At 41.7% G+C, this 15,795-nt stretch overlaps 2 protein-coding genes across 2 annotated transcripts; both read left to right on the forward strand.

Moving 5' to 3' along the window:
- The first annotated feature begins 1,048 nt into the window (after nucleotides 1-1,048).
- On the forward strand, nucleotides 1,049-10,846 carry LOC136424568 (zinc finger protein 91-like). The gene is made up of 5 exons (XM_066413182.1): nucleotides 1,049-1,150; nucleotides 3,208-5,136; nucleotides 5,560-6,984; nucleotides 7,256-8,881; nucleotides 9,350-10,846. The coding sequence occupies exons 2-5, from the start codon at nucleotides 3,210-3,212 to the stop codon at nucleotides 9,439-9,441; spliced, it is 5,070 nt and encodes a 1,689-aa protein (XP_066269279.1). The 5' UTR covers nucleotides 1,049-1,150; nucleotides 3,208-3,209; the 3' UTR covers nucleotides 9,442-10,846.
- Nucleotides 10,847-11,324: 478 nt separating this feature from the next.
- On the forward strand, nucleotides 11,325-15,417 carry LOC136424159 (zinc finger protein 493-like). The gene is made up of 2 exons (XM_066412657.1): nucleotides 11,325-11,439; nucleotides 12,461-15,417. The coding sequence occupies exons 1-2, from the start codon at nucleotides 11,409-11,411 to the stop codon at nucleotides 15,127-15,129; spliced, it is 2,700 nt and encodes an 899-aa protein (XP_066268754.1). The 5' UTR covers nucleotides 11,325-11,408; the 3' UTR covers nucleotides 15,130-15,417.
- Nucleotides 15,418-15,795: the final 378 nt, after the last annotated feature.

Below are 15,795 nucleotides of genomic sequence, written 5' to 3' on the forward strand. Positions count from 1 at the left end.
GAAGCAACCCTTAATATATATATATTTTTAAAATAATGTACCTTTGTGTCCTTTGTCACTAAGCGTCAGTCACAGAAAATTACATTACGAGATGTATCTCTGCTTCAGGCAGAAACTATATGAACCTGTGACGCCGCCTTTCGACATCAGACAGTACTGCAGGAAATAAAGTAAAGTGGCCGGTGTCCCCAATTTTTTACTGTGAAGTTGTATCTGTGGCGCTACTTTTGTTTTAATCGCGAAATTAAAACCACCGCGAACACTTCATTTTCTCCCTACCGCGAAATCAGATCAACGTGAACAGGTGTCTAACAATACATCTAGAATGACTGATGTATACTAGCATTTTACCTCATTTTGCTAGTAAATGAAATTCCATAAGGGATGTGACGTTTCCTGTTTTCATCTTGATATCTAAAATTAAGTAACTTATATTGTAGATAATTAAAAAAAAGATAATTCTCTCATTGTTGAATGACGTACAGTCTGCAATATCAAAACATTTATATGAATGAAAAAAAAGTCAAAAGGTGAGTTTTGAGAACCAATATTCTGCACACACCCAGCGTGTGTCTATGATAAGCGTCTTCGAGCAAAAATGTACCTTTTGTGTACTGCCAGATATGAACCAAACCGTAAAAAACGTCCTCATTGTTCTCGAACGATTGTAAACAAAATGGTGAAAAATCGTCCTTGTCCCTCTCTCCGTAGCCGACTACCTTTAGTTAGTAGTCACTTTATTTGGCCAATTTCGATCCACGGAGCCTAGTAGTAGAGATGCTGGGAAGAATATTCAGGACCCAGGTAGATTCAGCCACTATAGGGACCTGGTACCAACGATGGGTGTAAATCTATAGCCATGGTGATTTACGAAGACGAGAAACAAAAATAATATATATAATTATCTATCAAGAAGAAGTAACCCTAAGCACAGAACCACCGACAGTGTTTTAGCGTTGTGTGCAGACGTGTGGCGATCCGTGGTAAGAGCCATACTGCTGTATCAGGTTCGTGACCTGTAACCTTTGACCTTATTGTGTGTCAGCCTGTCGCCATTCCGGTTTACGTATCCAATATATTATCCTCCAAACTGACGTTTTGTACGGAATTCCAGAAGTCTTGGAGATCGCTAACCACCATATACACGCAGGTAAGACCAGAATATCGTTAATGCTTCCTCGTTGGTGCCTCTTGAAAGGAAATTAAAGGTTGAAGTACGTATCGCGATCGGTCTTTTATGGGGAGGGGGGCTGTGTAGCTAAATCATTCGTGGAACGTAGCAGCTGACAATTGTTGATTTTTACTTTACATAAAGGCAGAAATGATGCAGCCATCTCTAGGAGAAGGTTTCAGGAAACCAATTTTGTTTTGAACAAATTCGTATGCTTGTTAATGAAGAAATGAACAAGATAGAAGTCGTCTACAGTCTAGTCACGTCGCACTGAGAAACTGGCAGGAAGTGGGGTCAAAGATCGCGAAATAGGTGATTCATTTTGGTCCTCGTCACATGGTGAAGCTGGCAGGAAGTGTGACCAAAGGTCGCAGACTTTGTTGTGTATATTGGGGACTGTTCGATAGATAGCGAGGGGCGGGGTCGTCAGAGGTAGGAGAGCCAAGGGAGAATTCTTTGCTTTTTTAGGCAATTGAAAAAAATGTGAGGGGGGGGGGGGAAATTATGATCTCTTTTGCCATACATTGTACCCGTTACATTTGTTGCGCAATAAACTTTGATTCAAACATTTATTCAAATGTGTAAAAAAAACGGCCTCCGAAAGAAGAGTGTAGTTTTGTTTGTTTCCTCTCATTTTTCGCTTTAACTGGTGTGTATGTGTTGGTTTTATGTGGACAAAAAAAAAAAATAGAAAGGGATCATCCATACTCTATTGTCGTACCGTTGAAGTGGCAGGATGTGGGGTCAATAATAATAAGTTTATTGCAAATTCATGCCCAAAGGCTAAATGCAAATAACATACATAAAAGAACAGTGTACAAAATAGGTATAAAAGCTGCTTATCTAAATTATACAAATGTAATTGTCTATAACTAGAGTCCATTCCAAGTCACCGCGAGGGTTGTTATTGTCATAATTTAGAACTATTTTCAAGTTATTGTTATTATTTGTGTAAGAGATTTGATACTTTTGAAATGTTTTGAATGTGATTTCAACTTTATAAATATTTCTTAAGTTTTCTACAACTTAAGAAATATTCATGATGTAGAATATGATATTTACAATGGTTTCTAAATAATGGTAACAGCATTCTACCTTTATTTACAATTATTTTCAATTTCTTACCATTTTCTACCATTATTTGTAACATCTCTATAAATAGGTCAGAGGGCTGGGAAGAAAGTAATTCACACATCCTTACGAAGTTTAGGGAAGAATGCTCTCCACAAAGGACCGAGCGGTGTCCTGCAGTGAAATCTAAAGATGTACAAAGGCAGACAGAAGGGCCAGATTAGCACCTACATTTATGGGGGCAATCACCATTCTACCATTGTTAACCATTTTCTACCATTTTCTGTTAATATTTCTAAAAGTTAAATAATCACATAGATGTTTAGAAATTATTACAAATAAAGAGGTTTTTGTGCAGTTACTTTCAAAATATTTCTAAATTATCTAATTAAATTCAAATAAATTCATATTTTTGTATTTGATCTTTTAGAAAAATTTAGAACTATTGTCGGTCAGATATTCTTTTATTAGAAATTTTTCAAAATGATTACAAATATTATCATAAAACCCTCGCGGTGACTCGGAATGGACTCTAGTGATCGCAGTATTTATGTTGGGAACTGTACCATACATAGTGTGTGTGTGTGGGGGGGGTCGACAGGGGTAGCTGGGCCAAATGGAAATTCGTATAACCTTTGAATGTTCATTTAATAGTATATCAAATAAAGCTCAGAAAGCCCCAGGTTTAAGCAGGCCTTGGGTGACCTTTAAAAAAAAATGAGGATAAAGAAACCGTCGACATTCTAAACACGTCTCACGGAGAACTGACAGGAAACGGGGTCAAAGATCGCAGATCCGGCGATTGATCTTCAACTCTGTGGTCATATGTTTTGGTCAAGGTTAGATTATAGAGTCAGGGCTGGTCACAAATGTACTCGTATCCACAATATTTACTAGAAGATAATTCAACAACGTGATGTCATTGCCACCTCTTAATTTTCAATAGTTCTTAACCTTTATTTAAGGAATGGACGAGTTAGCACGGGGGCTTCTTCATGCGGAAAAAACTGCGAACGAGTCGAACATCAAAGAGATGGAGACAGGAGACACGGGATGGCAGCAGGACGGACAAGAGGACGAGCTATTCCAGGAAATACACAGACCTATGGACGGGTTAGCCTGTTGGCCTCCCGTTCCACAGCTTCAAACTGCGAACGACGCGCACATAAAAGAAGAGCAGGCAGAAGATACGGGGAGGCAGCAGGAGGGTCAAAAGGACGAGGTATTCCAGGAAACGTACGACACAAACCTACCTGCTAGTTATCCTATTAACGTGACAAACATCAAAGAGGAAGACACAGGATGGCAACAGGATGAGCAAACGAACGAGCTATTCCAGGAAACGCACGGCGATGACCAGGAAATGTACGACGTAAACCTACCAACTGACTATCATGCAAACAAGACGCCCAACATTTGGGAGCAGACATCAGGCACAGGATGGCAACAGGAAGATATAAGAGAAGAAACGTTTGGTGTTAACAAATCTGGGGCTGACAAACAGGTCTTGCCACAGCCAGATGTACAGAGCGAAACAGTACAGGATGGCAGCCATGTGTTGCAGCATACATTCATTTGCTGGAAGTGCGGTTTTCGAGCACAAGAAAGAGATCTCATGTTGAAACATATGATAGAACACACCGGTGAGAAACCTTACAAATGTGACCAGTGCGACTATTCCGCAGAACAAAAACAGCAATTAAGCCAACACATGTCAAAGCACACCGGTGAAAAACCTTTCGTGTGCGGAGAGTGCGGATTTAGAACGGCCTATGTTGGTGCATTATCCCGACATAAAAGGACACACACCGGCGAGAAGCCCCATATCTGTGAGGAGTGCGGATACAGAACAGCTGATAGGGGAAATCTTTCCAAACATATGAGGAAACATACCGGTGAGAAACTCTACAGTTGTGACCGGTGCGACTATTCTTCTGTTTGGAAATGTAATGTAGACCAACACGTCATGACTAAACACACCGACGAGGAACCATACATGTGTGAATCCTGCGGTTACAGGGCGGCCGGGAGACAACACTTATCTCAACATATGAAGACTTGCGAAGGGGAGCGCGGGCCTTTTAAATGTAGTTACTGTGACTACACTACTTCGGGTAGACATAATCGAGACCGACATGAGATGATAGACCACACTGGAGAAAAACCGTACATGTGTGGGGAGTGTGGATATAGAACTGCCGTTAGGTCTTCACTATCCCGACACATGAAAACACATACAGGTGAAAAACCCTACAAATGTGACCAGTGTGACTTTTCTGCTATACAGAACAGCCATTTAAAAGAGCACGTAAGGACCAAACACGCTGCTGTACAGAACGCCGGCCTAGACAAACACCTCATGGCCAATGACACCTCAATAAAACCCTACAAGTGTGGGGAATGCGACTACACGACGGCTTCTAGTTCTGCCTTATCTCACCACAAGAGAAGACACACTGGCGAGAAACCCTTTGTGTGCGAGGAATGTGGATTCAGAACTGCTACTAGTTGGAATCTAACCATACATAAGAGAAAACATACTGGCGAGAAACCCTACAAATGTGACCAGTGCGACTATTCTGCTAAACAGAAATCTCAAGTACACGAACACGTCATGGTAAAGCACAAAGGTGAGAAACCCTTCGCGTGTGAGGACTGCGGATACAGGACTGCTAAAATTGGGAACCTTACCCATCATAGAAGAAAACATACCGGCGAGAAACCCTTCAAGTGTGATCGGTGTGACTATTCCGCTGCGCGAAAACATCACTTGGACGACCATATGGCTAAACACACCGGTGAGAAGCGTTACATGTGCGGGGAGTGCGGCTACAGGGCGGGGGATAGCGGTAACCTTTCCCGGCATAAGAAAAAACACAAAGGTGAGAAGAAAGGTGAGAGACTAAATAAATTTGTTACATATAACTACTCTGCTTCACAGTAGTAGATTGATGAGTTCAGCAACACTCACCAACAATCCGTTGAAAGGCCTCTAAAGAAAGAAAAAAAGGGTAAGCAATGAAGACAAGCTCCTTGGATTCAAGTAATGTGTGGGGTCAATGTAAGTGTCCATATTAAGTTTTGTGTAGGTATGGGGCCCTACTGGTATTTTGGCAAGCGCAATTCAAGAAGCTATTGATACACTGTACAGAAATTCTAATTATCAGACCAAATGTTGTCATGGAAAAGAAGCGAGTCTTAGAACTTTTAGAAGGGTCTAATGTTTCACAACAATTTTCTTAAAACTGAATTCCAAACAGATTTCTTCCTTCTAGAACAGGTAATATATAAGTTACGTCTTCTTGCTTTTATTTCAGCGATGGACGAATTAACAAGTGAGCCTCCTACTCAAGAGCTTCTTACGGAACAAGCGGCGAAAGAAGCTTACATCAAAGAGGAGGAGGAATTTGACACGAGACGACAGCACGACGTACGAGAGGTCGAGCTGTGTCAAGAAACGTATAGCCTAATCCTACCTACCCTTTATCCTGGGAACGACACTGCCAACAGTGCACAGAACACAGCAGACATGGGACGACAGCAGGGCGTTCTAAGTGAGGAAAGGAGGCGGGAGGAAGGAGTCTCATCACATCTACATACAGGACAGATAGGAATGAACAACATTAGAGAGCAGATAACAGATACAAGATGTCAGCAGGACAAAGATAAGGACGTTCATGTCTTGTCTGGACACGACATTTCTGAGAAACCCTGCATGCGTGAAAAGTGCGATTATCGAATGGCTATTATACCTCGTCTTTCCCAAGACATGAACACAGATACAAATGAGGAATCCTACAAATTTGACCGGTGTGACTATTCTGTTGCACAGAAAGACCACTTAGATGAACACGTTATAACAGACGTTCTAAGCGAGGAAACCTTTAACGAAGACTTTGCCCAGTCATGCGAAGGAGGTTTTTCATATCCACAAGCACCAGAAAGTGCAAAACACAGAAGTAGACAAGAGGCGAATTTTACCACAGCTCTCGTATGTGGAGACTGCGGATACAGGGCACCGTGTCAAGCCAAATTAGCAATACATGTAAGAGTACACACAGGAGAGAAACCTTTCAAGTGTGACCAGTGCGACTATTCTGCTACACAGAAAGTTCATTTAGACGAACACGTCATAATCAAACACACCGAAGAGAAGCCCTATACCTGTGAGGACTGCGAATACAGGACTGTTACAAAGTACCGCCTATCCCAACATAGAAGAACACATACTGGTGAGAAACCTTACAAATGTGACCAGTGTGACTATTCTGCTGCACAGAAAGGCCATTTAGACGAACACGTCATCACAAAACACGCCGGTGAGAAACCTTACATGTGTGAGGAGTGTGGATACCGGACGGCTTATAGGCACCACCTATCTCAACATAAAAGAAAACATACCGGTGAGAAACCTTTCAAATGTGACAAATGTGACTATTCTGCTGCACAGAAAGGCCATTTAGACGAACACATCATGGTGAAACACAACGGTGAGAAACCCTACATGTGTGAGGACTGTGGATACAGGACTGCTAATATTTGGAACCTATCCCAACATAGGAAAAAACACACTGGTGATAAACCCTACAAATGTGACCAGTGTGACTATTCTGCATTGCGAAAGCATCACATAAAGCAACATATGGCTAAACACACCGGTGAGAAGCCCTACAAGTGTGAGAAGTGCGATTACAGGACGGCCAATAGGTGTAACCTATCCAGACATATGAAGAAACATACAGGTGAGAAACTTTATAAATGTGGCCGATTTCACCAATCTGCATGACAGTGTCCTTGTGAGTGATTGCTTACTTTGATCAGCGACTGTATCAAGAAGCTATTGGGAAATTTCATTGAATGGTATGATATGCACATTTTTCTAACTGGAAAAAAACACACAGGTGAATTCCGTTAAACCCGCGCCATTATCTTGAAAAAAATAAATCAGACTCCACATCTTGTAATATAAGTGATGCGTTTTTAACATCTTTTGATTTATCACTTCTATATTAGAGACGGACGATTGGAGCATCAACGAGAAGGAGACAGGAAACCCTGGGTGCCAGCGTGACGAACAAGAAGGCGAGGTATTCCAGGAAAAGAACAGTGAGGATCAGGCAACGTACGGCTCACCCCTTTCAACTTCTTATCCTGTTAACGAGGCACACATCAAAATGGAGAGAGGAGATACAGGATTGCAACATGATGGGCGAGAGGTCGAGCTAGTTCAGGAAACGCACAATGAAGAACAGAAAACGGACGGCGCAACCCTACCAGTCGGTTATCATGTGAGCGAAGCAAACATCAAAGAAGAGGAAACAGAAAACACGGAATGGCAGCCGAGTGATAAAGATGACGAGCTATTACGTGAAACGCACAGTGAGGACAAGATGATGAACGACACAACACTGCCGCCTAGTTATACTGCGAACGCCTTGCACATTAAAGAGGAGGAAACAGGGGACACGGGAAGGCTATTCCAGGAAACCTACAATGAGGACCAGAACACGTACGGCGTGAACCTACCAACCGGTTCTTTTACGAACGACGCTAACAACAGTGGGGAGCAGACACCATGTACAGTACATCAGCAGGACGTTGTAAGCAAGGAAACATTTGTCATGAATTTTACCGGGTCTGGCGAAGAAGTCTTGCCACAGGCAGCTTTACAAAACCATACAATGCAGGATGGCAGCCATGTTGCACAGCATACATTCATATGCTGGAAGTGCGGTTACCGGGCACCAGAAAGGGATCTCATGTATCAACATATGAGAGAACATGCCAATGCGAAACCTTACAAATGTGACCAGTGCGAATATTCTGCTGCACAGAAATGCCGTTTGGACGAGCATGTCATGTCAAGCCACAACGAAGAGAAACGTTACGCGTGTGAGGACTGTGAATTCAGGACTGAGAATTATTGGAACCTTTCACAACATATAAGAACACACACGGGGGAAAGGCCATACAGATGTGACCAGTGCGACTATTCTGCTGCACAGAAAGGCAACCTACAACAACATGTGATGATAAAACACACCGACAAGAAACCTTACGTGTGTAAGGAGTGCGGATATAAAACGGCTATTAAGTCTCACCTATCCCGACACATAAAAACACATACAGGTGAAAAACCCTACAAATGTGACCAGTGTGACTATTCCGCAGCACAGAAAGGCCGTTTAGACGAACATGTCGTTACAAAACACACCGGTGAGAAACCTTACGCGTGCGAGGACTGTGGGTTTAGGACTGCTACAAAATATCACCTATCCCAACATAAGAGAATACACACCGATGAAAAACCTTACAAATGTGACCAATGTGACTATTCTGCTGCACAGAAAGGCCATTTAGACGAACACGTCATGGTGAAACACAACAGGGAGAAACCCTACATGTGTGAGGACTGCGGATACAGGACTGCTAATATTTGGAACCTGTCCCAACATAGGAGAACGCACACCGGTGAAAAACCCTATAAATGTGACCAATGTGACTATTCCGCTCTTCGAAAAGATCACTTAAAGCAACATATGTCTAAACACACGGGTGAGAAACCTTACACATGTAAGGAGTGCGGAGTTAGGATGGCTGACAGGTCTAACCTGTCTCGACATATGAGAACACATACAGGTGAAATAATTTCTCTATTCTGCTGCATAGTAATGACTTGAAAGGTTTACCAAAGGCTAACACTGGATGTTCCACAACACCAGAAAGGTGTTTATTTTGTGGTAACGTCTTTTTTTATGAGTAAAATTGGTATGGCGGAATCTAACCAGGAATTTCATTTTTGTGTCATATGCACATATGGAAGTTTACTCTGACAAGCTCCTAGAATTCAAGGTCATGTTTGGGGTCAATGGTTTGGTGTGTCGGTGCAAGTGTTCTCGCAAAACTCAAGAAGCTATATGAAAATTTAGATCTGTTGTTGTTACTGGAAAAAATATGATTTCTTAAAACGGGTCCACTACTTTTGAGAATTTTGAGATTTAATCCCTTCTGTAACATCCGCGCCTTTTTTGCTATTTAAAAAAGGGCATATTATCATCTGTACCTCATAATTGATCTATTCCCAATATTTTCTTGCCTCTGTTGTAGAGACGGCCGATTCAACACGCGGGCCTCCCGTTCAAGACTCTCCTACGGAACAGATCCCAAACGAGACGCATTTCAAAGAGAAGGAGACTTGAGACACGGGACGGCAGCATGAAGAGTAAGAGAACGAGATATTCCAGGAAACTCCTAATAGGAAACACCATGCGTTATTAATGCTTGGGTCATATTTCCCAGCCGGGATCCGGCCGGGCTGTTTGCGGAAACGAAAAATTTAAATGTATATCAATAAATATGCACAAACTACGCTCTTGAATAATTTTTGGTACGTTTTGTGTTTTTTGTTGTCTTTTATATCAAATATTTTGTTCCCAAACACTGCCCGGCTGGGCCCCGGATTGAAAATGTGACCCAAGCATAAGGAAGCTAGTTTAATAGCTGTTGGGAGCAGACGACAGACACAACGTGCGAAGTAAACTGTACCCAGCCTGAATAAGGAGTCTTGTCACGTCTACCTGTACAGGTCCGTACAGGACAGATGGGGATGAACAACAAGGGGGGGGGGGGTATTTTGACTATCCCGCAACGCGATAACATGATTTAAACCAAGTAATTTAAAAAACAAAAACTGTAGATGCAGAACACTTTTGTCCAAATACTGTAGCGGTATGTGACTATAGCGCTGCCGCAAACTTAAAACCACCACAAACACTCCATTTTTGCCGGAGCGCGAAACAAAAATTACGCAAACTTAAAAGCATTTACAGTGTTAAAAACCCTACATGTGTGGGGAGTGTGTATACGGTTGACCACTTGACCTACACCTACACATTACAAAACATACGGGTGAAAAACCGTATGGATATGACTGATGTGACAATTCTGCTGCACAGAAATAGAATAATGGGTTAAGCTACAAGACTTATGTATACTCACCTACAGTTCGTCAGAAGGTCTGTTAAATGATAGCGAAATTGTAAATATGTATCAACTATATAGATGTAACTTTATTGATAATTAATTGTATGTTATGCAATATATGACAGACATCTTAAACAATATTCTGTGAATTACAGATTGAAACTATATCCTTGTATAGAATTCGGTGTCTTACAAATATCCAGGCACTTTCTAATAAGCTGTCCTACATTATAATGCATGGACATTTACGAAGCAACATGTGGGTGTGTTTTGTAACATGATATGCATTGGTTTTGATATCCGTTTAGAATTATTGTTTTAAGGCTCACATGTAAAATTCATGCAACGTTCATTTAAACTGCAACTTCATTAATTAAATACGTTTTGTATTGCATTATATACGTTTTGTATTGCATTATATTAAATATCATGATTATCACGTGAGTAGGTTGCCTGAAAATGACCAAGTTTTAACCCGGTAGCTTCGATACGGTTTTACCTGTAAATGTGGGATTTCTGTTGGTTGTAAATAAATATTTAAGTCCACAATCGTGTTGTGGTTTATAGGACGATTCTCACCCGTAAATAGATCAATTATTAAAGAACACTACGTGACATTTATGACTTCTTGGGGTGAAACTAATTGCAGATAAAGTTAAGGTAATAGAAAAATCTGCACAGTTTCTCTGTTAATACCTCCGTTTAAGGGGTTTCCTTACAATATTGTGACATTTTTGTAACAGTAAGATTTTTTTGTTAATTGTATATGCGGGTGACAATTCGTAATGATTTCTAACTGGTGGGCTCTCAGAATTTACTCACTTGGTATTTGGCTGTTAGAAACCCCAAAAGTCTGAAGACGTTTGAATCTTCCATCCAACATCTGCTTGGCGACTTAATGGGTAATCACCGCTATAATAGCGTCATCACATACATTGAGAAGTGAGATCTACCGTCTGTCGGTCAATAGGCAAGAGCACACCTTTGCTTGGCTAAAACCCAGGAGATTAAAGCGTACGTCAGGCGGTAATCTGCAATTTCACCTTTACTCAAGTAAGTATCAGGTTCATGACCTCTCACCTTTGACCCATTGGGGTCAGCTTGTCCGCCATTTTGGTTTACGTCATTGCCCTCCGTATCAGTCCTGACTATCTGACGCGATTTTCACGTTATTCGGGAAGACATGGAGATCGGTAACTACCATAAACCTACAGGTAAGACCTTTGGTTGTTGGCTGGGATCGGTATTCAAGGGGAGAGTGTAACAGTTCAGTGTTAAAATTATGTACACGTAATGCATGTATAGTTGCCAATTTTCGATTTGTACTGGCGTCTCATTTTACCTAAATGTGCACCGTGTATGTTAGACCAAGGTGGTTAGACTAAGAGCACAGTGAACGTCTGTAAACACACCAACATGTTGCTGCTGTCAAATTTCCTACCAATCTGGTCACGGGGATTCAAATTATGATTATCATGGTGACAATCGAATGCCTTTATACGCCATCAGAAATGATGAAGTCGTGAGTAACGTTACAATACAATATTTGTGACCTCGAGGGGGTAGCCTCGTTATTAAGGTGGTTCCTATCGACAGTACTTCAGATGAATATTCGTTGAATGTTTTATTAAGCACGTTGCATTGGGGACCACGTATAACGTGGGGTCAGATATCACGGAATTGATATTGATTACAAGCTACTAACATTCCGGGTCATAAGAGGGGTCAATGGAAGAGTACACTTTTTTTCAACGTGCCTGTGTGTGAGTGTTTTGCACTTTGGCAAACAAAGCTCAAGAAACTATACATTATTGGATTGATTTTAAACACCATACCGTTCACTGTTTAAAGAAAAAGACAAATGTATATAAATTACTATTATTACATGGATGAAATAAATGTTTTGTGTGCTAAAATGCTACTTACATTATAGTGCGCTTTATGGGCGCCGTTAATTGTCTTTGAATCAACCACGTTCATAGATTTTCTGTTTAATTTAGGCTATTAAACCTCATTAAGGCATAGTCGACGAGATACATTAAACTAGATTCTGCATTTACGTAAAAGGACTAAATATTTCACGGTGTTAACGAGATATTCGAATCTTGTTATTTGAGGGAAAAACAAAACATCTCTTATGCAAATTACGCACAGTTTTCTCCTTCATGAAAGTCGTTCATTAGCTTTAATACCTACCTTATCTATTTTTTTCATATCTTCTGGCCTCTTTTTCAGAAATGGACGAGTCAACATTTGCTCCTGTTCATACGGAACCATCTGTGAACGAGACGCACATCAAAGTAGAGCAGACAGACACGGGATGGCAGCAGGATGACGGAACCCTATCACGGACAACTGGGAACCCTGCTAGGGAGACAAACATACAAAATGGAGAGACACGAGACTTACAACAGGACGAAAAAGAGGATGAGCTTTTTCACGAACCCTACGGTGAGGAACAGGAAACGTACGACGCAACTCTATCGACTGGTTTTCCTGCTAACGAGACAAACATCAAAGAGGAGGAGACAGAAGACCGAGAATGGCAGCAGGGTGGACAAGAGGACGAGCTTTTACAGGAAACATACGGTGCTAGTGAGGTACAGGAAAGGTACGGTGAAACCCCACCTGGCAACAAGACAAACATCAAAGAGGAGGAGACAGGAGACATGGGATGGCAGCATAACGAACAAGAAGACAACATATTCCAGGAAGGGTATAGTGAGGACCAGGAATTCCACGATTACTACGGCGCCAGCCTAGCAACCGGACAACAAATAACAGACACGGCGCGACAGGAGGAAGAGGAAAAGAACATACCAAATGACGAAATGTTGGGTGTAAGCTGCACCGAGTCTAACGAAGAAGTCCTGTATGAGGCACCTGTGCAGAGCCATATAACAGTACAGGAGGGCAGCCATGGGACAGAACATACCTACATTGGCCGGAAGTGCAATTACCGAACAGAAGAAATGGATCCTAATCCTATGTTCAACCAGATGACAAAACATACTGGTGAGAAACCTTTCAAATGCGACCAGTGCGACTATTCTACAACACAGAAAGTCCACTTAAACGAACACGTCATCGCAAAACACACAAATGAGAAACCCTACATGTGTGGGGAGTGCGGATTTAGGACCGCTTATCGCCTCGCTTTATCGCGACACAAGAAATTACATACCAGTCAGAAGCCCTACAAATGTGGCCAGTGCGACTATTCTGCAATACGGAAAATTCATTTAGACGAACATGTTATGACGAAACACACCGATGAGAAGCCCTACGTGTGTGGGGAGTGTGGGTACAGGACAGCTGTAAAGTCTTACCTATCTTCACATATGAAAAATCATATGACAAAACATCTGGCTGAGTATACCGGTGAGAAACCTTTCAAATGTGAACAGTGCGACTATTCTACAACACAGAAATGCCATCTGAACGAACACGTTATCGCAAAACATTCCGATGAGAAACCGTACATATGTGGGGAGTGCGGATTCAGCACTGCTTATCGCATAGCCTTATCGCGACACAAGAAAACACATACTGGTGAGAAGCCCTACAAATGTGACCAGTGCGACTATTCTGCAATACGGAAAAGTCATTTAGAAGAACATTTTATGATGAAACACACCAATGAGAAGCCCTACGTGTGTGGGGAGTGTGGGTACAGGACAGCTGTAAAGTCTTACCTATCTGCACATATGAAAAGACACACCGGCGAAAAGCCCTTCATATGTGTGGAGTGCGGATACAGAACAGCTAAGAGTTCTCGCCTAACCCGTCACATGAAAGCACACATGAATTCACGTGTAGCAAAAAAGTCCCACAAATGTGACCATTGCGACTATACTGCCTCACAGAAAGGCCACTTATATGAACACGTCATCAGAAAACACACCGATGAGAAACCCTACATGTGTGGGGAGTGCGGATACAGGACTGGTGATAGGTCTGCACTATCGCGACACAAGAAAACACATACCGGTGAGAAACCCTTCAAATGTGAGCAGTGCGATTTTTCCGCAGCGCGGAAAGGTGGTTTAGACCAACACGTTTTGATAAGACACACCGCTGAGAAGCCTTACATTTGTGTCGAGTGCGGATATGGAACGCCTGTTAGGTCTCTTCTATCCCGACACATGAAAACACACGACGTCACGGCAAAGCACAACGAAGACAAATCCTACATGTGTGAGGAATGCGGATTCAACACTTCTAATCGTACGAACCTTTCTCGACATAAAAGAACACATATGGGTGAAAAACCCTACAAATGTGACCAGTGCGACTATTCTGCTGCACAGAAAAGCTGCTTACGTTATCACGTTATGGTAAAACACAATAACGAAAAACCATTCATGTGTACGGAGTGCGGATATAGAACAGCTATTAAGCCTCACCTAACCCGGCACATGAAAACACATGCAGCAGGTGAACAACCCTACAAGTGTGATCAGTGCGGATACAGGACAGCTTTTAGCGCTGCTTTATTACGACATAAGAAAATGGAGCACACCATAGAGGAACCCTACAAGCCTGAAGACTGTGGACACGAGACCAGTGATGCACAGCACCTATCCCAACATACATCAACATGTAAAGGGCAAAAGGGCTCTTTTACATGTGACCAGTGCGACCACTCAGCCACATGTAGACGTAATCTAGACCAACACGTTATGGTGAAACACACCGGTGAGAAACCGTTCATATGTGGGGAGTGCGGCTATAGTACGGCTATCAAGTCTCACCTAACGCGTCACATGAAAAAACATACAGGTGAAAAGCCCTACAGATGTGACCAGTGCGAGTATGCGGCTGTACAGAAAGGCCAATTAGACAAACACGTGATTGTAAAACACAACGCTGAGAAACCCGACGTGTCTGTGAACTGTGGATAAAGGACTGCTAATATTTAGAACATAATAGAAAGAATATCGGTAAGGAAAATGTTAAATGTTACAATTGTGACTATCACGCTTCTTCTTTGCATCCAATCTCTACAGCTTTACTACTACTTCCCTACAGCATTGTTTAAAAAAAAAACATTCTGTGTACATCTTTTTGTTATAATTATCATGCGAGTTGGTTACCTGAAGGAAGTAGTCATTGAGTTATAATTATATGGCTGCTTTGAATTGTTAATTTTTCCCTCTGTACTAGGTTTGTTGTAAATAAATGTTACAAGTGTGCAAGCGCGTTGTGTTTTATTTTCTGACGATCCGAATACGTGACCTGAACATTTAGCACAGAAAATATTGTGGCTGCTATGACTTCTAGTAGTGAAATCCAACGCAAAAGAACAAGCCTAGTGTAATGATAATAATGATATTTTTATGTTGTAGTTATAGAAAAAGATACACAGTTTCTCTGTTATTGTTATCTGCGTTCGATGGAGTTTCACAAAACGTTTTGTTACATTTCCGCAGTTGGCCGACTTAATTGCAAGTTATAATAGTGGTCTTAATGATTTTTGTCTGCCAGGATCTTGCTCACTGGGGTATGTGGCTGTCAGAAAAGTCATACAGTAAGAAAATGTAACAATCTTCCAGCCGAATAACAGCCAG

This window comes from Branchiostoma lanceolatum, chromosome 18 (assembly GCF_035083965.1).
Source record: "Branchiostoma lanceolatum isolate klBraLanc5 chromosome 18, klBraLanc5.hap2, whole genome shotgun sequence".
Taxonomy (NCBI): Eukaryota; Metazoa; Chordata; class Leptocardii; order Amphioxiformes; family Branchiostomatidae; genus Branchiostoma; species Branchiostoma lanceolatum.